The 21,317-nt window shown below is 36.9% G+C and overlaps 1 protein-coding gene across 1 annotated transcript in view; it reads right to left on the minus strand.

Annotated features, from left to right (window-relative positions):
* The window catches only part of cnot3b (CCR4-NOT transcription complex, subunit 3b), a 45,448-nt gene that overhangs the window by 15,944 nt on the left and 8,187 nt on the right, over window positions 1-21,317 (minus strand). Inside the window, exons 2-7 of the mRNA XM_056479568.1 lie at window positions 10,637-10,700; window positions 10,365-10,432; window positions 8,001-8,075; window positions 7,581-7,670; window positions 5,679-5,807; window positions 99-194 (exon numbers count right to left, since the gene is read on the minus strand). Coding sequence (XP_056335543.1) covers window positions 99-194; window positions 5,679-5,807; window positions 7,581-7,670; window positions 8,001-8,075; window positions 10,365-10,432; window positions 10,637-10,661 — 483 coding nt within the window. The 5' untranslated portion in view covers window positions 10,662-10,700. The remainder of the gene's footprint in view (window positions 1-98; window positions 195-5,678; window positions 5,808-7,580; window positions 7,671-8,000; window positions 8,076-10,364; window positions 10,433-10,636; window positions 10,701-21,317) is intronic.

Raw genomic sequence — 21,317 nt, forward strand, 5'->3', positions numbered from 1 at the left:
ATCTTGAACTCTTCGAATAGACTAGGCCACATCAAAAAGGCGCATTGTGAAAACTAAAGAGAATGAAAATAAAGGACTGTGGAGAAACAGTAACTGACCTCTTTGTCGCCTTTCTTTTTCTTTGTCTGGACAGAAAGTGACTCAACCTCGCTCTCAAACTGGTCCACTTGCATATTCAATGTGTCTATTGTGTTCTAGAAGGATCAAGGTACAAAGCAAAAGTCGATGATTGTTGAAATGAGCACATTTTTTGATGGGTACATGCAAGTTAAAACATTTCTTATACACAAATCCTGTTGTTTGCTAAATTACATTCACGACAGTGAGACTGACACATACACTCACTGGCCACCTTATTAGGTACACCTTACTAGTACGAGGTTGAACCCCCGTTTGCCTTCAGAACGGTCTTAATCTTCTGTGGCATAGATTCAGAAAGGTACTGGAAATATTTCTCAGAGATTTCAGTCCATATTGACATAATAGCATCACGCAGTTGCTGCAGATTTGTCGGCTGCACAATGCAAATCTCCTATTCCATCGCATCCCAAAGGTGCTCTATTGGATTGAGTCTCGTAACTGTGGAGGCCATTTGAGTACAGTGAACTCATTGTCATGTTCAAGAAACCAGCCTGAGATGATTCGAGCATTATGACATGGTGTGTCATCCTGCTGGAAGTAGCCATCAGAAGATGGGTACACTGTGGTCATAAAGGGATGGACATGGTCAGAATCAATACTCAGGTAGGCTGTGGCATTGACATGATGCTCAGTTGGTACTAATGGGCCCAAAGTGTGCAAAGAAAATATCCCCCACAACATTACACCACCACCACCACCACTACCAGCCTGAACTGTTGATACAAGGCAGAATGGATCCATGCTTGTTGACACCAAGGTTCGACGCATTGTGCATTCAAAGATGCTCTTCTGCATGCCTCGAGTGGTTATTTGAGTTACGCGTGGTTATTTGAGTTACGCGTGGACGCATAGTCCTCGTCGTGACCTCTCAAAAAATGTAACTACAAGTCGCAATGACGCGTATCACAAGCTCTGTGATTTGTCAGGTTGGTAGCGCTCACAAGTGTGGGCGGAGGTGAGAGCCGCGCGAGCCTGACGCAGCGACTGTTCACAAGTGTGAAGTCCCGTGAAGGAGCTCCGGAGCTCGAACTCCGGATCAGCTCGAACTAGTCTGGCCATTCTCCTCTGACCAACAAGGCATTTGCGCCCACAGAACTGCCACTCACTAAATATTTTCTTTTTTGGACCTTTCTCTTTAAACCCTTGAGATGGTTGTGCGTGAAAATCCCAGAAAATCTGCAGTTTCTGAAATACTCAGACCAGCCAATCTGGCAATAACAACCATGCCACGTTCAAAGTCACTTAAATCACCTTTCTTCCCCATTCTGATGCTCGGTTTGAACTGCAGCAGATCGTCTTAATCATGTCTACATGCCTAAAATGCATTGAGTTGCACCGTGTGATTGGCTGATTAGAAAATTGCGTTAACGAGCAGCTGGACAGGTGTACCTAATAAAGCGGCCAGTGAGTGCATATCAGAATTAGGCAGTAAAGAGGGCTTCCAAAAAATAAACATGAAAAGACTTTTGGTGAGGCCACATTTATAACAAACTTTCAATAAATTTAGATTTGAAACAGCACATTGTTGCCATTTTTATTTATTTATTTGGAAAGCAGCTATTGAATTTTTCAACAGAAAAATGTCTTATTAATCTAAAATATTAATCTAATCTAGCAGAATTTACTAACTGATATAATGGATATTAATCTCTATGTAAAAGCAGTATCAAATTCGTCCACTTCACTGGCAACAAAGACTGCTATCACAATATTTGCCTTTGCTTGCATGGACTGCGGGACCACTACAATAGGTGGGAGTGAAGCTGCTCTTTTTCACTCCTCCCCTGACAGCAGACGCCTACAATCATCTACATTAAAAACAAGGCATTTGGCATCTAAAAAGAGCCCAATGTTTTATCATCTAAAAAGTGTCCAATGTTTTATCGAGTCAAGATGCAACTTCTCCCTAGAATGACATATTTAGTCAAGTCAACGTGAAATCTAAATTAATCCCATTAATACATTTTTCATCTTACTGTGAATTATGTATTATTGGAAGTCCCACAAAAAAACAAAAAAAAAACAAGCTGTTATATTGGTTGATTATAGTACTGGTAACCTAGTAACCAACAGTAAACAAGGCAAGCATAATAGGGAGCCGATTAACCACATGGATGTGATGTTCGCTGTGTCATTCTAAAGACTTTAGAATACACAAGACAAGTCACTCGTAGTTTTACATGGAGAAAAGTGTAACGGTCAGTATGGCAAACAAAGCCCCGCCTACAAGTACAGGAGCCAATCATTACAAAGCGTGTGCTTTTACCACAGTTTGGTGGTCAACAAACACACTGGAATCTCAGTGAATACTTGCTTCACAGGCATAAGAAATAAGTCCACAAAGCTTGAAATCTCTACTTTTAAATGAACCGTCCTGTCAAACATCACATGACAGCAACTAATCAAATGCCCACAAACTTTTATACAAAGAGTCGCTGTCATTTCTGCATGAGATTCGCCATTAAGACCAAGTTGTGAATTACTTCAGAATAGCAGTGTGATCAGACGACTGTTATGCAGAGGATGATAGTGTAGAACGGCAATAAATGAGGTTGGCGTCGTGATCTTGTTCCTTTCGAGTGTGCATGCCGATTTTGTTATATATGAACATTCAGAAACAAAACATGAGAAAGTTGTTGTTTATTTTAATTCCAAATATGTAATATAATCATAAGCTTGGCAAACAGTTTGAGAATTTGATGTTTCCCCATTCAGACAGAATGCCTGAGCATACTGCCCGAGAGGCGTTTCAAAGATGGCCACCAAGTGAAATGTCATTAAGGGACTTTCAAACCGTTTCCCAGATTACTTTTGACGGTTGCTAAATTAGTGAAATAAATGACCAAACGACTTGCCTTGAGAATAACCACATTCAACATCGGGAGGTGGCATAATCACTGACATAGGAGAATTTTGCTTTCACCATGCAAAATAAATAAAAGTAATTCAACGTCAGTGAACGATAGCTCCACCCCTTCCTCTATGTGAGCAAAGCTGTGGCCGTTGAGTGCATGAAGTGTCCAACATTCCACACTTCTTGAATAACTGCACCATCCAGATATTTAAAGTGCACTTATTTATTTTTATTTTTTTTGGATTAAAAAGAATATTTCAGTGTGAGTGTACTACTTAGAATATTTATACTATGAAATGGCATAGAAAAGAGCATAAGTATGCAATTTGGGACGCACCTTCTGATTTTATTCAGCAAATTCATTTCCATTCTATTATTTGGATTTGCAAAAGTCCAAAACCACCTCAAGTGGGTGTAAAAACAAGGGATTATTCAAAATGTTTCAGTTTCCATCACTTGTTTCTCATGTGACACTCCAATATCTGGCAGATCATTTTGATGTCAGTGTTGCCAAATTGGGCGGTTTTGAATTTGATTGTGCGGGTAAAAAATGGCTTAGGTGGGTTGAAAACGCACATCAAGTGACCACACACACAGACACACACACTGTCATGCGCTCGTCCGAGCTCCAGGCAGTCAGCGGGTGCTTTGAGCACAAAACCTCAGAGAGCAGTGCACGTCGGACAGTTTAAAGGATGTACCGATAGATCGCGCCTCACTCTAGTTGTTAAATGTAATATTTAATTCATCTCGTCTCTATCAAACAACTCTTCTGTCTTTTGAATCGATCAGGTAACGTGTCACAGCATCAGTACACTGCTTCAATCTTTCGCTTTCATGCTTGTACTTAGTAATTCTTGGGAAAACCTCAGATACCGTTGGTTGGTTCCTGTTGGTTGTGCACCTTTTTTACCAACCAGACGGCATTGTAATGACACAGATCACTCTGCCTATTCATGCCAGAGTCCTGTGGAAAAAAGTGATTGACAGGTGGTAATTTGTGTGTAACTTATCTTTATTTATTTATGATTTGGTTATGGGTAAAACAAAGACCATGCGGGTCAGGTAATTGAAACAGTAGGCTACAAATAATTAAATCGTTATGAATTAATTAATTATTCATAAATAATTAATTTCGTCCATCGCGATGTTTCACATTAGACATCGTGCGATGCCAAATTGGTCGACATCACCCAACCCTAATATACGCCATTATGCATCTACCTGAATCTATACTAGGAATGCATTGAGCTGCTGTGGAAGCTGGAACTCCTGTGTCCTGCTTCTGTTGTGTCAAACAAGTCATCGTTTCGTGAGTTGCCAAATGAATTATTTTTAGGCTCACCAGATTTACTAGAGACAATTAATTTCACAGGATATTTAATTCAAAGAACTTCTAAACTCTTTAAATATCATCTTTAAACAAATACATCTACAATATATAGGCGAATGGGTAGTGTAGTCTACACAACAATAAGTGCAGTGTTGTGATGTGATCCAGTTATGGTATCATTTTACTACTGTAGTTTTTGTGACCGCTGGTGTTGGTTGCTGTAGGGTTAAAAAAGTTTGACAATTAAAGCAACTCGGCTAATTTCTGATTTAATTAAATTAAAATTGAATAAAATATTAATCTAATATTTTGGGTGTTTTTTGTGCATTTGGGCAGGTTTTAGACAGCTTTTGGCAACACTGGTTGTAAGAATACCAGTGCAGGCAAATTTTACACTTATTTTAATTAGAAATGGCTAAAATATATTATTTTTCTGTATTACAGCAATCTGCTTACAAAGAAATACCTACAGTCATGAATCAATTATGTCTAGTCATCAACTGTTTCTTGTCCTGTTGTTTTCATTTGGGGCATTCTATTGCTGGCTGCACTAAATCACTTTCACAATGCTAGCAATAAGCTAAAGTCTGCACTTACAATGGAAATTACAATGAACTAAATACGTATTTGGGTGGTGTAATATTATAACGCAAAGTAATTAATCCCATATTAACGACAAGCCATGTCATTTAAATGACAAAAAAATCCTATAGACAATAACGAACAATAATTTACCACGATGCAAAGACAAATTAAAGCACACAAATCACATAATTGATTATGAATTTGATTAGTAGTATAATTTATAGCTTAAATAAGAGAACAACACAAGTTTGAACGTTTATGAGCAGGATAAAAAAAGATCTCAATTTAATCATGTGTCTGAATAAACTGTCAGATGAGACGTCAGATACTGAGGCGACCCAGGAAGCATCACTTATTTTCCCACCATAAGACTCATCATCACTCATGTCATTCTGTGCTTCCAATACCTCTTTGGCGTCCTCAAATTGCCTTCATTTGCTCATTTAAACTTTATTTATTTATATTAACCATTAATAGCAACATATAAGGTTAAAACAAGCAGCGCATATATACAGGAATTATATAGCAGGTAAATTAGACCTTCACCGGTGCTTATAGGTATAAATGCACCATTTTTATCAAACATTTATTAACATCAGACAATTGTAAATGGGTCAGTTTCAGACTTGGAGGCCTCAATGTTTTATTGAAGGTCTGTTAAGTACATCTGAAAAGCAACAACGCATAAAATGTACCCTGTGGCAGTTCTGGTGTTAATACAGGCTGATAGAAACCCAGCTAATGACTTTAACTTGCCGTTCTTACCGTTAGCCACTGGCCGACCTCTTCTTTCTCTTTTTGTGCAGGATCAACTTTCTGAGCAAGGCCGAGACCCTCTTTAGAGTACGCTTTCGTTTTGGTCTCCCGTTCCACTATCTTAAACCGTTCCATTTGCTGTGAAAAAAAAAAAAAAACAAGTCATAAACCAAAGTCAAAATTTATGCATTTTGTTTCAGGGTTACCTTAAAAACTACTTAAGAATAGCATAGATTGTTTTGCCTCAGGACACAGAATTTTTTAACTGGATTATATTATCTTAATCTTACATTGACCCACGCATGCATCTCCAAACTTAGGGATGTACGATATATCGGCTGGCATATTGATATCGGCCGATAAAAGCTATTTTTAATGTTATCGTTAAGATGTCAAAATTAGGCCGATATCTTGTTCAGACTTGTCCAGTGCACTATAATGGAGCTTTCAACACATTGTTTATTATTATTTATTATAGTGAGTAACCAAAATCATTGTTGATATGTTTGATAGTGTCATTGTGTATTTTGGTTAAAATCGCCTCAGGAAAAATATTAAATGTGTAAACATAATAGCAGTGATGCACGCGTGCTAAACATGGATAAAGTCAATATGGTGGATAAAGCCCATCCCACTAGTACAGGAGCCAATCATCGATTGCTATATGGTGAATAAAGCCCGCCTTCTATTCCATAAGCCAATCATCGATCCCTATAGACTGACAATCCTCCGGGGGAGGGGCTCGGACCAGACGTGAGTTTCTGCAGATTTTGTGTGATTAAAATGTTAAGAAATGAAACTAAAGAGATGGTTGTGTTTTAATTTTATTGGTGATTCCTAATATGAAATTCAATCGTAAGCTTGGCATGCAGTTTTGGAGAATTTGATGCCCGAATATACTGCCCGAGAGGTGTTTCAAAGACGGCCAACGAGTGAAATGACTTGCCTTAAAGGGACTTTGACAGAATCCAGCATAGGGATTCTCAACCGTCCGCCACATTCTGTCTTTATATTATGCACGGTGTTTGTCATGAAGTCATCTGTGCTCAATGCTCAGGTTTAGTCTCAAAATCTGACTTCGGGGACAAATCAAACTCCGTTTCGTGTGCACGCAAATCACGCAGAGGCTGCAGTTAAAGTTTCAAACTCAAAACGGTTTATCATAAACCTTTCATCTATCATTTTTCCCACAACTGACAGCAAGAACAAACATAGAAGCATTGTCTGATTGACAAGCAGCTCCTACATGCGTTTATAATAATCTAAAACGCCAAATGGGGCGAATTTATGCCACATTTTCAAAAGTAAATCATGCTATCTGTATTTAGCTTTTCACTTCTTAGGTGTCAAAACACCTCTTGGGCATTACATATTTGTACATACTGTACATACATTTGAGCTGGTTTCTGTTCTTAGTTCTTTAACTTTCATTTTAGGTATATTTATTTAACTTTGTTAATTACATCCCATTTTGTTATTTAACCTATTGTTTTTATGCAACAGTCAAGTTGCATGTTAACTTGCTATGCGAAGAAACGGAAATAATTTATTTTATACATTTTATTTTTGCCAAGCTCAGGTTTTTTGCTTTGAGTAGATTATTCAGTTCATAAGAGCAGTTCAATCTTTTATGAAGCTTTTAAAATAAAATCAGTTGTTTACTGTATAAAAATATAACATTTTGAAATACTCATATTTATCGGTTAACATCTGTTATCGGCCTTCAAATCTTAAGAGATATCGGTTATCGACATCGGCCCAAAAAATCCTTATCGGGGCATTCCTATTTAAACACTTACGAAAAAAAAAGTCATTATCTGTGTACTTCACCCCACAACGATAATTCAAATCTGCTATTATTAATCAGCATTACACCATTTCTTGGTCAGGTTAAAACAGACATTTACTCACCGTCTCGATGAGTTTGCGGTTCTCCACAAGCTGTCTTTTGTCTTTGATCTCATTAGAGGCGACCCATGTCTTAATCTGGTCACGAAGGCGCTGCAGATTCAATGCAGAGAGAAACAGAAAGAACATGTAAAAAGAAAAGAATGAAAGAAAATTGAAATAGATGCCTGAAATCAAGCATGCCCGACTCCGCTGCCGCCAAGCCCAACGGACACGTGTATACATGACCCACGGCGTGGGTAGAGCTTCTCTTCGTGTAATAAACAATAAAGCCAAGCACACCGTGAGCAACCAAACAAATCAATTAACTAAAAGTAAAAGTAGTTCACTCTCTCTCCAACTTCACTTTCTGTCCAACTACAGTCCTATTACGATCATAAAAATACATCTTAGATCAACTATACATCAACAGATCATTCTCACCTGTAATTTTTTAATCTCTTTCTTGAGGTCAGACTCATATTTTTCTTTTTGGTTGGCGTTGGCTGCATTGTGGAGCTGAAAACAAATAAACATACTTGTAGAAAACACTAAAGAAATATCAGATGGAAACTAACAAGTGCCTTCTCTGCATTGTGTTTGGATATAGATGTTATAGATGACTCATGTGGGCAAAATGGTCAAAGAAAAGTCACATTAAATATTTATGATTTTTTTATTTATTTATTAAACTACAGTTCAAGGTTTTGTGTCAGGGCTACTTTTTAATCAATACTTTCAAACAGTAAGGATGCATTAAACTGAGCAATCAAAAGTGACATGAAAAATGATTTTATTTATTACAAATAAATTTCTACTTCTATTTATCAAAAATTCTTGACAAAAATTACACAGTTTACACAAACAGATAAAAAAAAAAGTATACTTTGCTGCCTACACATATACTTAGGCAGGCCGCCCAGGTATATTAATAGCCTTAACAGCCATATTTTTAGAGATATTGGGCTCTACTTTTATTATCTTGGTGCAAAGTCTAAAGCGCAGGGTGCATGGTCTAACAGGGTTGTGCTTATTCTCTTAATGAGTTTTGGTTGTGTTATGAGCATAACGTAAATTAAACCAATCAGAGTCTCATCTCCCATTCCCTTTAAGAGGTAGTTGCGTTTCGCCATGGTGCATTTGCTATTTACATGGCGGAATTTGGCGAGAAATTCCGCTTCACTGGCGAGAAAACAGTTAAACAGGCCATCTGCAGCATGAGGATAAAGAACGAGCCTCCACCATTCGGCCTCTTTACTTTACCCTTACTCTTTACTTTACTCCTTTACTTTTGTGGCTAAGGAAACAGTGTTGTACCCAATCCACTGAAGACATCTATTAGCCTACATATTGAATTTCGTTTGTTAAGCACTAAGTTTTGTTTCAAAACTATTTCTAAATTCAGTTCTAAATTCCAGCAAACGAATAAATGAACAATAATAACGAAGTGTGGTCAAAAAACTGAGTTACATGCAAACACACGTCCTATTCTTATGCCCCATATGGTGATGCAGATGTGTCCAAAACCCGACAGGTGAACAAATCTAAACTTGTTTTTATTAAAACATACATAAATATGCATACAATAAATAACACTCATAATAATAGTAATAAGAAGGAGGAGAAGGAGGAGGAGGAGAGGAAGCAGAAGGAAGAGGAGGAGAAGAAAAAGGAAGAGGAGAAGAAGAAGGTGGATTAGGAGGAGAAGGAGAAGGAGGAGGAAAAGAAGAAGAAGAAGGAGGAGGATGAGGAGGAGGAGAAGAAGAAGGAGAAGAAGGAGGAGGAGAGGAAGGAGAAGGAAGAGGAGGAGAAGAAGAAGGAAGAGGAGAAGAAGGTGGATTAGGAGGAGGAGAAGGGGAAGAAGAAGGAGAAGAAGAAGAAGAAGAAGAAGAAGAAGAAGGAGGAGGAGGAGGAGGAGAAGGAGAAGAAGGAGGAAAAGAAGAAGAAGAAAAAGAAAAAGAAGAACAACAACAACATTATAATAAAATGCCAATTTTTTTTTTTTACATTTTAATCCTTTAATTTGTTTACATCTGTAAATTTATTTGTGTTTTGCTGTACATCCTGTGTGTATAAAGCAATGTGTATGCGTTTTGGACCTGTATAAGGTGCAGTTGGGTCAGTTGGTCAGTGGCGCAGTCTATTTCAGTTCCTCAAAATAGCAACATGCCAACAATGCGCCCTAACACATCTCCTTTTTAGACCGGAACACCCATAAGTCCACAAAGTGGTGCAAATGGATTTGCAAAATGCAAAAATGCAAAATGTGAAAATTAGGGTTGTGCTGGTCTGAAAATAGCAACAAATCGTGCCAAACATGTCTTGCACCTTATTGCGCCAGGTGTATGATAGGGCCCATTGTCTGTTTTTATTCCTTTATGTCATTTATTTCTCATTTGCTTTATATTTCTTTATTTGATGATGTTGATACATTACATATTTCATACATATCTAACATATTTTGGTAATTCTGTACAAAATATCAGCAGCAGATTTGACCTGTCAGTGGGTGAACATGGGGTCTTTTTTAAAACTTCAACCCACTGAAAAGAAGTGTATAAAAGTGTCATAATAAATAAATTATGGTTAAATATCTCTTTTTTGATGCATGTAGGTAACGTGCCGTAGGTTTCAATCCTGCTACCACTGCACATATATTTCAAATCTGTGGGAAGCACTGATTATACACAAAAAGAGCTATTTCCAACATTCAAACAACATTTCAATAAAAGTCCCACAATTACTTACAATGTTCATCTTAAAAAATGTGCAAATTAAATATAATGAGTTGTTCTGGTTATTTCCTACCTTTTTCCAAATGTCCTCAAACTGCTCTACCCCTTCTGTGACTTTTTTCAAACATCTGTCTATTTCACCTGAGGAGAAAGAAGCAACCCTTCAGTACATGATGGGATGGGGTGAGTCCAGGCCATTTTCTAAGTCAGACACGCAAACGGCAGATCATCTTAAATAATGTAAGCTACTCGTGTAATATTCTCCGCAAACTAAACTGCATTAAGAGATCTTCCAAGAAGACCATTAAACATATATAAGCCCGTTTTTTTCTCCTGTTAACATACCTTGAAGTTTTCTTTTATCAGCCATGACTTCTTGACTATGATGTTTTCTTCATGCCTTCTTCTGCTAGAAAAGATAAAGGTGAAAATCAGAATTGCCCAAATCAGCAATCAGATTTGCTTATTCATAGTGTTATGAAATCATCTAAAAGGGTCTTAAAAATTATTAGAACTATAAGAAATAAGACTACAGATGTGCCAAAATTCAGTAATAATACAATACAACAAGAAAATGAGCATGATATATTGAAAATACACTTGGTCAGTTGAAATTCTTGGTTCTGGTTGGCTGGAAGGTATGCAATAAAATCGTTTAGTGCACAGGTAGTTCCAGACAGTTACATGTTGAAATAAATGTGCTTCCTTAAACATTAGTAGTAACCATATTAACTCAACTTTCAATCCTGTGTGTAGTCTTGAGGACAATTATGTGCAGCACAGTGATTTTTTTGGGAAATAGGCTCATTTTATAACTCACCAAAGTTAAACAGTGGCATTTTACCATTTTTGCATCCATGCAGCCAATTTCTGGTCTGGCAGGAGCACTTTTAGCTTAGCATAGATCATTTTAGGGCTGCATGATATTGGAAAAATCTAACATTGCGATATATATATATATATATATATATATATATATATATATATATATATATATATATATATATATATATATATATATATATATATATATATATATATTGCAATATTGAGTATAATTTCAGCAGATGAAATGAATAGGTCTGTTTGGAAAGAATTCATAGTTTTATATACATTGTGAGGCCTCTGCATAGATTATAATAAACCATGATAGCAATGATACTATACAAATTAAATACAAAGTGCGTTATGATTTTCTGTATTAAAATGAGCAATAATCAGAAACACAAATATAACAATCAAATGTAAAATACTGTATAGTCCTGTATATTTAAACACAAATAAAGTTAAAGTTAGAAACTTAATTTCTCAATGTGCCTGAATGTTTTAAACTGACTTGAAATCCTCACACAGGCCCTAAAACACACATAATAGCAAAAGGTTTTGGTAACTTTGTGGATGTTGCAATTACTTCACAAATCACAAGTGTTTTTTTGAACCTGGTCTTCTATAATACCGGTTCGACTGCGATGTGACTATAGTGGATGAACATATTGCGATATCAATGCAGAAACGATATATCGTGCAGCCCTAGATTATTGAAACGGATTAGCCCCAAAAATTGGACTGTTCCTTTAACCAACTAACAAACATGCTCAAAAATATTTGCAAAATGTTACTATGTGTGAGCTATTCGATATGCCTATGTCATATAAATACACTTGGTCTCTGTTGCGCACACACTCTCTGGCTCTTCCTGTGACTGATTCAATACAGTAAGAACTATCATGTCATAACTGATGAAATTCAGTCAAATAACCATGGAACAAGGATGATTATTAACATAATGCTGTTTGTTAATGGATTTTAATTTCATGACACGGAGGCAAAGAACAACCCGGTGAGACACTCATTCTCATTTCTTATAGGTCTATTGTTCATTAACACTTAACAGTAAGTCGCCATTTGCTAACAGTACTTAATCAAACTAAATGGACACTGACAACTAATTGTAAAGCCTTTATTAATCTTATGCAATGTAGTTAATGTTCAAAGACTTAGGTGTTTTTAGGTGGTTGATTTAAATGCATTGAATAAAGTTTACTAATGAGACCTTATTGGAAAGTATTACCTATTGAACGTTATTTTATAATTATTATTTGTTATTATCATTTAATTATTTATTACATTTTTATTTGTTTACTTTAAACTTTAATATACAGTGGTCCCTCACTATAATGCGGTTCTGCTTTCGTGGATTTTTTTTGTGCAATTTTACATGCTTTTTTTTATACTAATGATAAAACAACTATGTCCATTGATCTGTGTTATAAATGCAATTTATGTAAGATTCAAATGATTAAATAATCAAAAATCGCGGTATTTTGCGCATTTCCTATTTAATTACAGCATAGGAAGCGAGATGAGGCAGCACCAAGCTGTGCCTCACATCAAATTGAGCAATCCCGTGCAAACTGGGTTGAGCGAGCGCTTCCGCTGTGGTGCTGTGTCGCTTATTATAGACTGTCTGTAGTGTCCTCCTTGGTGTTTTTTTGGGAGAGATTTTGAATTGCTATACATTTTACATTCTTCCTTGGCCCAATATGTACCTGCTATGTGTTTATAAAGAATGCTGATATGATATGGAACATAGGGTTGGGCCGATAGACGATGCCATCATCCATCGACGATGGCCGATAGACACCACGATATCGCGATCCTCCGCCCCGCCCGTCCAAATCCGCTCGCGAAAAATGCACACTGCAGCCCCGTTCACTCTAATAGGTCTTAGTTTTTAAATGGCAGTTTCACCTAGCACCTCTGAACAGCCCTCCGTCCACACTACCGCAGAAAGCGCACATCACGTTACCACACACATAGACACAGACACACACTGTCATGCGCTCGAGACAGCGTGTCCAGGCAGTCAGCGGGTCAGTACACTGCTTCAATTTTTCGCTTTCATGCTTGTACTTAGTAATTTTAGCGAAAACCTCTGATGCTGTTGGTTGTGCACCTTTTTTACCAACCAAGTTTGTGGACACCATTATAACGACACAGATCACTCTGCCTATTCATGCCAGAGTCCTGAGGAAAAAGTGATTGACAAGTGGTAATTTGTGTCTTAACAAGATAACTTATCTTTATTTATTTATGATTTGGTTATGAGTAAAACAAAGACCATGCAGGTCAGGTGGTTGAAACGGTAGGCTACAAATAATTAATTCGTTATGAATTAATTAACTATTCATAAATAATTAATTCACCACCTATGACGACGATACCATCGTCCATCGCGATGTTTCATATTAGACATTGTAAGGTGCCAAATTGGTCGACATCGCCCAACCCTAATGGAAATATATTGGGTGCATAGATTTGTAATATGACCCTGAAAGAGTCAGTAGCTGTTTTTATCCAAAAATGCGAATGAACTTTATGCGCAAAACTGGATTATCACATAAAAAATGGGCGAGTAAAGCAGCGTTATCATCCAACGAGTCAAAGCGAACAAAATGATCACTTCCTGATTATCTGGCACCAAATATCAACAGTAAAAACTAAATTTGCTGCGGTAAAAGAAGCTGCGTGAAGTTTTTCCTAATTTAATAAATGACTTGTGCCTAAGGAGGCAATCCTGACACGCAGTGAACGTGCGGTCGCATTTGAAGGCATGAGACGCGGAGCACAGACGCTCTTGATTCTGGAGGTAATTAATAATATAAAAACACTAATTCTGAAATGGTTAAGGCATTTTAGAATGACCAAAACAACATATCAGATGTTTTACAGTGTGCTCAGCCTGCTGGTTTGTCCATTCACACAGTTTTATCATCAAATGATCTCTTATAACAAAATCACATGACTTTTTTTTAATGCACATACTGGAATTTGTTCAGTAAAAGTTTTTCCATCGTAGTTTTTGCGCATCTTTTCTTATCGAATAAAAAGTTTATGCTACTAAGTTATGCGCATTTGTTTTTATGCACATTTTATGCGCATCTTGACGTTTCCATTAATAGTTTATGCGCATATCTAAAATGCGCAAGCAAATAGGTGGATGCAAACATAGCTAGTGCCTCACCAGCCACAAACCTCACCACACATCACTGGTACGTGAATACATTATTTGCGTGTCTGGCGGTAATACAGTTAAAAAGCGTCCAGATTTACCATGGGAGAAATTTCCACACAACAGCCCTAGATAAAAGTAACGTTTTGTTAGCTTATATCAATATCATGATAATACAGTCCAAAATGATAAATAAATAAAAAATTATCTTATACTGTCATGTCTACAACACTGTCATTAGAATGTGATTCAATGCCATATGTCCCCATAAAAAGCTTTTTATACTGATAGTCTGTTTTATAATTACACATTTATTCCTGAACTACTAATGTAAATACTGTAATGGCACAGTGACGCCATTGCAAACACACAGAATGACTCTTGTGATCGCCGTAGGGAAGATTGCACAGCTTTATGTTGAACACAAAAATGCAAATACTCTTTTTCGCCCTTGGTAATTCTGGAAGCAGCTGAACCCAAAGACATTTCAAACCACAACAAACTAACCAAAGCTTGTTTTTGCTTTTATACATAGCAGCACAACTTTCTAAAATAGATAATTTAATGTTAATACCAAAACTATTGCAATTAAAACTGTGGATGAAAATAATGATAAAGTGTTCACATGCCACTCTCTTTGATAGTCAACCTACAAATAGTGATGGATTGTCTCCAGCCATATATTTTAAAGTACAATTAATGTGGTACTTTGATGCTGAATAAATTACACACTACATCTCTACAAAATGTACAGTGTAAATATGAAACACTGTCAATTTTTATACAAACATAAATACATATTATTCGCCAGTTCTGGTTGCCTATGACACAAATAAGCCATTATCATATCGGAGAGTGGGGAATAATTTTATTGATATCAGTGTTGCCAACTATTTCCAATGAAAAGTAGCTAAAGCCTGCCCGAAAAGTAGCTAAATGTTGCCAGATGATGTCACACACTAATTTGCATATCAGTGTGACATCATCATGTAGTATCTGACAAGCATAAGTCCGTCATGTCTATGTCTCTAATATTAAAACATTACATCCAATGCACAATAAATAGGTTCTTATTAACATTTTACTTTGCGTGATGATGTCATTGCGTAATCACAACTCAAAAATACATCTTTATGTATACAAAATAATTAATGTTTTCTCAAATTGATTGGCCATCTCAGCAAAACATTATTATGTCCATTTAGATTTGTATGAAAAATACAGTTGACTATTTGTAAAATACAAACACTTTGATAAGAATTTTTTATTTTTAAATATAACACAGATAATAAACAGTTACATTCTTTTAAACAATCACAGCTTGTGTACTTATACTCTTTTTTTACTTGTGAAATTAACACATTTGTAAAAGTGACCACAATTATAGCACTATTGGAATTTATTGCTTACTAAATTACCAACAATTATACATGTTACACATATCAGTAAATTAACAGTTATGAAAAACAATCTGAGCAAGCAATTTACTCTACTGAGTCAAAGTCCCTTTAAGGCAAGTCATTTCACTCGGTGGCCATCTTTGAAACGCCTCTTGGGCAGTATGCTCAAGCATTCGGTCTGAATGGGGAAACATCAAATTCTCCAAAACTGTTTGCCACGCTTACGATTACATGTCATATTATGAATAACCAATAAAATTGTATAACAATTGACTATTTAGTTTTATTTCGAAATGTTTGTATCACACAAAATCTGCAGAAACTCACATCTGTTCCGAGTCCCTTCCCCGGAGTACTTCATTCGCCGTATTGACAGTTACACTTTTCCCCATTCAAAAGTATAAGAGTGGCATATCTTGTGTATTCTATAGTCTTTGGCTGAGTCAAAAAGCATAGAATCACCAAGAGGCGACACTCTAGTGCGATTTGGGAAACAGGCACTAGATAGCGCGGCAGCCATTTTGGATTGAAAACTCCAATAGAACAACAGCATATTATAAGTCTGTAAAATAAACTATTAAAAGTGCTGATGATTGTGATCGTAAGTGTTGTATTGTCGTCTTTCAGGTTTTATCTCAGCTTTAATGTGCTTTTTAAATAAATAAATAAATAAAAAACAAAGCAGCTGCTTGCCCTCGTGACAGCAATAAGACTCAATGGACAGCCGACCGCTTTCACTCCAAAATGGCGGAATCGCGGGGCTGTTGCTGGGCACTGCTGTTGTAATGGAACGTTCTATTGAGTGTCGCCTCTTGGTCATTTTAAGCTCTTTGGCTGAGTGAAGCCTGCAGCCACTGTTTTTTGAGTCACTTTTTAAAAATTGCTAAAAGTAGCTAAATGAATGTTAAAAATTGCTAAATTTGTTGCTAGGTGCTTTTTGAAAAAAAAAGTTGCAAGGGTAGTATGAAAAGTTGCAAAATCTAGCAACAAAATCACAAGTTGGCAACACTGATTGATATGTCTTGATAGTAAAACAAATGTCTGAATAGAGTATTTTAGAGATGAAAAGGGTTTTTCAAGCATCAAAACAAGCAGCTTCACATTTGTGTACAAAAGAATGTGACATTAGAGTGCTTTTATGTACTTTAATAGGTCAGAGTATGCATGTTGTTCATTTTACATAAATGTATGTCTGTTTTGCTGAATGTTGATGTATTATGTCACCCATATTTTTACATTTTATTTTCCCAAAGGTTAATTGAAACATTTATGCAGTCCCTTACAGTGTTACATTGCATTACATGTCTGTGCGAATGTTTTTATTTCATTGTTTTCATTTCATTGTATTAGATTTTTGCGTGCTGGTATTATCACAGTAGTAAAAAAAAGGGAAAAAATGTGAATGGAAGAGGAGTAGAAAGGAAAATGAGAAATAACTATTTGGGGGAAAAAGAAATGTCTTTAAAGGAAATATTATTAGAATGATTGTATTAAATGCATTTTGCAAATGAAAGTAGGCCTGTCACGATAACGAATTTTTGTTGAGCGATATATTGTCACAGAAATTGTTGCGATAAGTGATAATATTGTCATTTTGAGTTCATTTTATGCTAGTGATTATTGAACGATTAAATAACAGCATAAATACGTAAATGGCCATAAACCCTTTCAAGAGACTAATGCTTTTCATTCTTAATGTTTTTTAGATTCTGTAATTTGATGTAAAAAATTATGTAAATGTCCTTTATATATATCCTATTAAATGTCCTATTAATTAGGTGTCCAATTATTAACTGTAAATGTCCTTGTAAAATGGCTTTAACATTATCGGTGAATTTGTAAATATATACTACAACACCAAAAATGATTGAGGTCATGTACAAATATTGCATGACAAGTCGATACAATGATTACTGTGACAGGCCTAATTGAAAGAGATGATACAATATTTATAAAAAATAAAGTAGTCTCTTTAATTTCATTGTTTATGCTTTTATCATGAATATACATTTTTCAAAGCTATGGCGAAATTGAATTCTGCCATTTTCAAAATGCATCTCTGTTCTCACTGTGATACTGAGCTTAGTTTTGGACAGAAGATGGCGCTCTATGCTTTACAGACAGCCTAACTCTGTTTGCATCCAATGCATTACCATGTGAACCTAAAACAATCATTAATGAAGTTAGCAAAGGTTTAAGCGAATTACAATTCTAATATTACCAACGATAAGTCACATTGGATTGTCATGCCCATTTGCAAAGCATAGCAAGCGATATCATCATGCGATTTAAAATTATTATTTTTAAATACTGACAGCTGTTTGCATAGCTTCTCTCTGAAATACGGCTCAATGTTGCTAATGTTAAACCTAAAAACACTTGCAAATACCAAATATAATGACGTTTTGACTCAAAACGTGACACTTCATTGTCTGCGCCAATGGCCTAGTGGTTAAGTGAGCTGACATATAGCACCATGGCACTCACAGTGACCCAAGTTCTGATCTTGGCCCGAGATCCTTCCCCTCTGTCTGCTCTCAATGCTTTTCTACCTCAATAAAAAGTGAAAAAACCCTGAATAATAATAATAATAATAATCACTTCATAGCTTCAGTCGTGTGTTTGAAGTCTTTTTTTTTTGTGAAATGTGTCTTCTTACACAGAATAAAGCATGCAACATATTTCATAATAGCATTCTTATAAGAAGTGAAAAAGCCGTTGCATCATCACATACTTTTTTTATCAGGAAATGTGAATGTGAAATGGGTCTTCTTAAACAGAATAAACTGTGTAACAATTTACATAAGCTCATTCTAATAAGCAGTGACAAAGGCACATACTTTTCTAACAGGAAATTTATAAGAAGAACTCCGATAAAACATTTGTTGTTGTGGTCATGTGTTTATCAATTGCATAGAATCAAATGAAAGCAGTTAAATCTTCTGTATATCATTAGACTGGTATTCTGTGGGTTTACTCAGGACATATTTGGTTGTTCTGTGCAGGGGCGTAGCAACCGGGGGGGACACATCCCCCTCACTTTTAGAGCCAGACCATTTAGAAACAAGCGATTAATAATTATATGAATGTATGATTCCCCCCCACTTTTAAAATATCTGCAACGCCCCTGGTTCTGTGCGACTGGTGGAAGAAATTTACTGCTGATCACATAGTCTCGGATTCAGACGTCACACCATGCAGCGCCCAGAGATATTTGGCTAAACGCCTGATGCATATGGCACACTTTTCTGGAAACACTTTAGCTTGGTTTACATGTACAGAATTTCAACGAGTCAAGTGTGTGCAGAAATCTTTATCAGCTCGCCTAGAAACAAGTTTGAGCGGATAAAAAGCTGCGATGTTTATATTGAGAGCTCTGTTATCAGCAGGACACTGGTGAATGAAACTTAAGCAACGACAGAGCGTTCAGCAGTCAAACAGTCAGACAAGAAGAAAACTTTTCTTAGCAGAGAGCAGGTAAACAGAGTGAATAAATATCTGGAGTGATTGGGTGTAGAATAACACGGGACTGAAGTAACAGACCTGCGCAGACCTCTATATGCTCTAGGTTTGGGTCCATATAAGATGCTTCTCAGTCTAGAGGACGCTCGGCCTGTTAGTGACCACTGATCTAGGCTTACTTTGAGTTTTTTTGCAAGAAAATCAGCAGTCCGAGTCTGTCTAAATTTACGTTAAGTGTCTGTTAAAACACTGACGGCAATGTGCTGTGTTTTGGCCCCGTCTGCGGTTTTTTCGCTTTATCTCCTTCACTTGCCATGCGGAAACATCGACTAGTGAAGAAACACCAGATTTACATACTAATTAGTGATTTGACAGGTCCTCGCAAGGTGCAATGCATGTGAAAGGTAATCTGAAGTAGGGGTGCACCGATCCCGATACTTCGATCAGATATTGGTATTGGTATTTTTGCTGGATCGGGTATCGGCCAGCTGGTACCGATCCAAATTCGATTTTGTGCGTGCGCTATATTCCGTGTAATTTATAAGCCAACAAAAGCCACGAAGGTAGCCTATTATAAGGCATTAGAAAATTGTCATGCATGCCTACTATTTCCCAAATGTTCTGAAGCCATTCTATAGTTTAATGTGAAGTACACATGAATATTCAAGTTCTTAAATTCATGTTCAGCTCAGCGCTTCCCGCCACTGTGCCTGTCAATCATTCTCCATTCATTCACAATTCAAGCTGGGTGTCGCGTTCATGACAACACGAAACACTTTCTCCAAGACTATTTGTTCCTATTAATATAAATAATCAGTGGAGAAATGCATTTAGTTTTACATTAAATGGGCTCATTTTGACCTTCAACAAGGAGTTCATTGCTGTTTCTAAATCATGTTGCGCTGTGTCTGTTAGATAAGCAGATCACCTTTGCAACACTGGAGTAGAAAGGATTAATACCTGCTCTTCACACACACAGTAGGCCTACCTGAAATTTAAAACTTGAAAAGGCTCAGTAATACATTAGACAGATTCTCAATGCACTGATTTCTTCCCTTTGTGCTGCTCAGTTTTAAAAGTGTCAGCAGATACCGGAGGGCTGTGCGCTGTGTCTCAGCATCAAGCGCTTCATTGACGCATACGGCTGCGCAGACGTGACGTGCGCAGCTCAGTAAAATTATTCTGTAAGTTACTGTTCTCTCATCCTGAGTTTATTCGAGGAGAATACTTTAAGTGCTGCGAATAGTTTGTAAAGCCTGGCTCATTGTGGTCAAAGTAGTTGATTAAATTAGTAAAAGTGAAATTATTCGCTTAATATGGGCTACTCTGAAATTTCGAATACTTCACTGTAAATTTAATTTAGGTAACCTACAGATTTCAAAGAAAAATCTTTATATTAAAAAAGTAAACATAAGCTGGACCACAACAGATCAACGTCGTAACGAATGCTCAAGTAATGGAGCCTAATTTACAGTAAGCATCATGTTTTTAGCTAGATTGTGCCGTCTGTCATATCCAGATGCAGGCCTATAGAGTTTGTTATCGGGATCGGATCCAAAAAAATGTTATCCCTAATCGGAAGCGTTCAAAGGTGGAACTTTTTTGTAATGTAATAATGTAATGCTTGTATTTATATTGCACATTATACACCCAAAGTGCTTCACAATCATGAGAGGGGGTCTCCCCACGCCACCACCAGTGTGCGGCATTTACTTGGATGATGCAACAGCAGCCACAGGACAGTGGCGCCAGTACGCTGACCACACACCATCTATAGGTGGAGTGGAGAGACACTGATATAGCCAATTTGGTGGATGGGGATGATTGGGAGGCCATGATGGGTAAGGGCCAATAGAGGGAATTTGGCTAGGACACCAGGATTACACGCCTTCTCTTTACGAGGAGTGCCATAGGATTTTAATGACCACAGAGATTCAAGACCTCGGTTTAACATCTCATCTGGAAGATGGCACTCACTGACAGTATAGTGTCCCCTTCACTTTTACTGGGGCATTAGAACTCACACAGACCGCAGGTTGAGCGCCCCCTGCTGGCCTTACTAACACCACTTCCAACAGCAACCTAGTTTTCCCATGTGGTCTAACCAGGCTCAGCCTTGCTTAGCTTCAGTGAGTAACCGGTCTTGCGCTGC

This window comes from Danio aesculapii, chromosome 19 (genome assembly GCF_903798145.1).
Source record: "Danio aesculapii chromosome 19, fDanAes4.1, whole genome shotgun sequence".
NCBI lineage: Eukaryota > Metazoa > Chordata > Actinopteri > Cypriniformes > Danionidae > Danio > Danio aesculapii.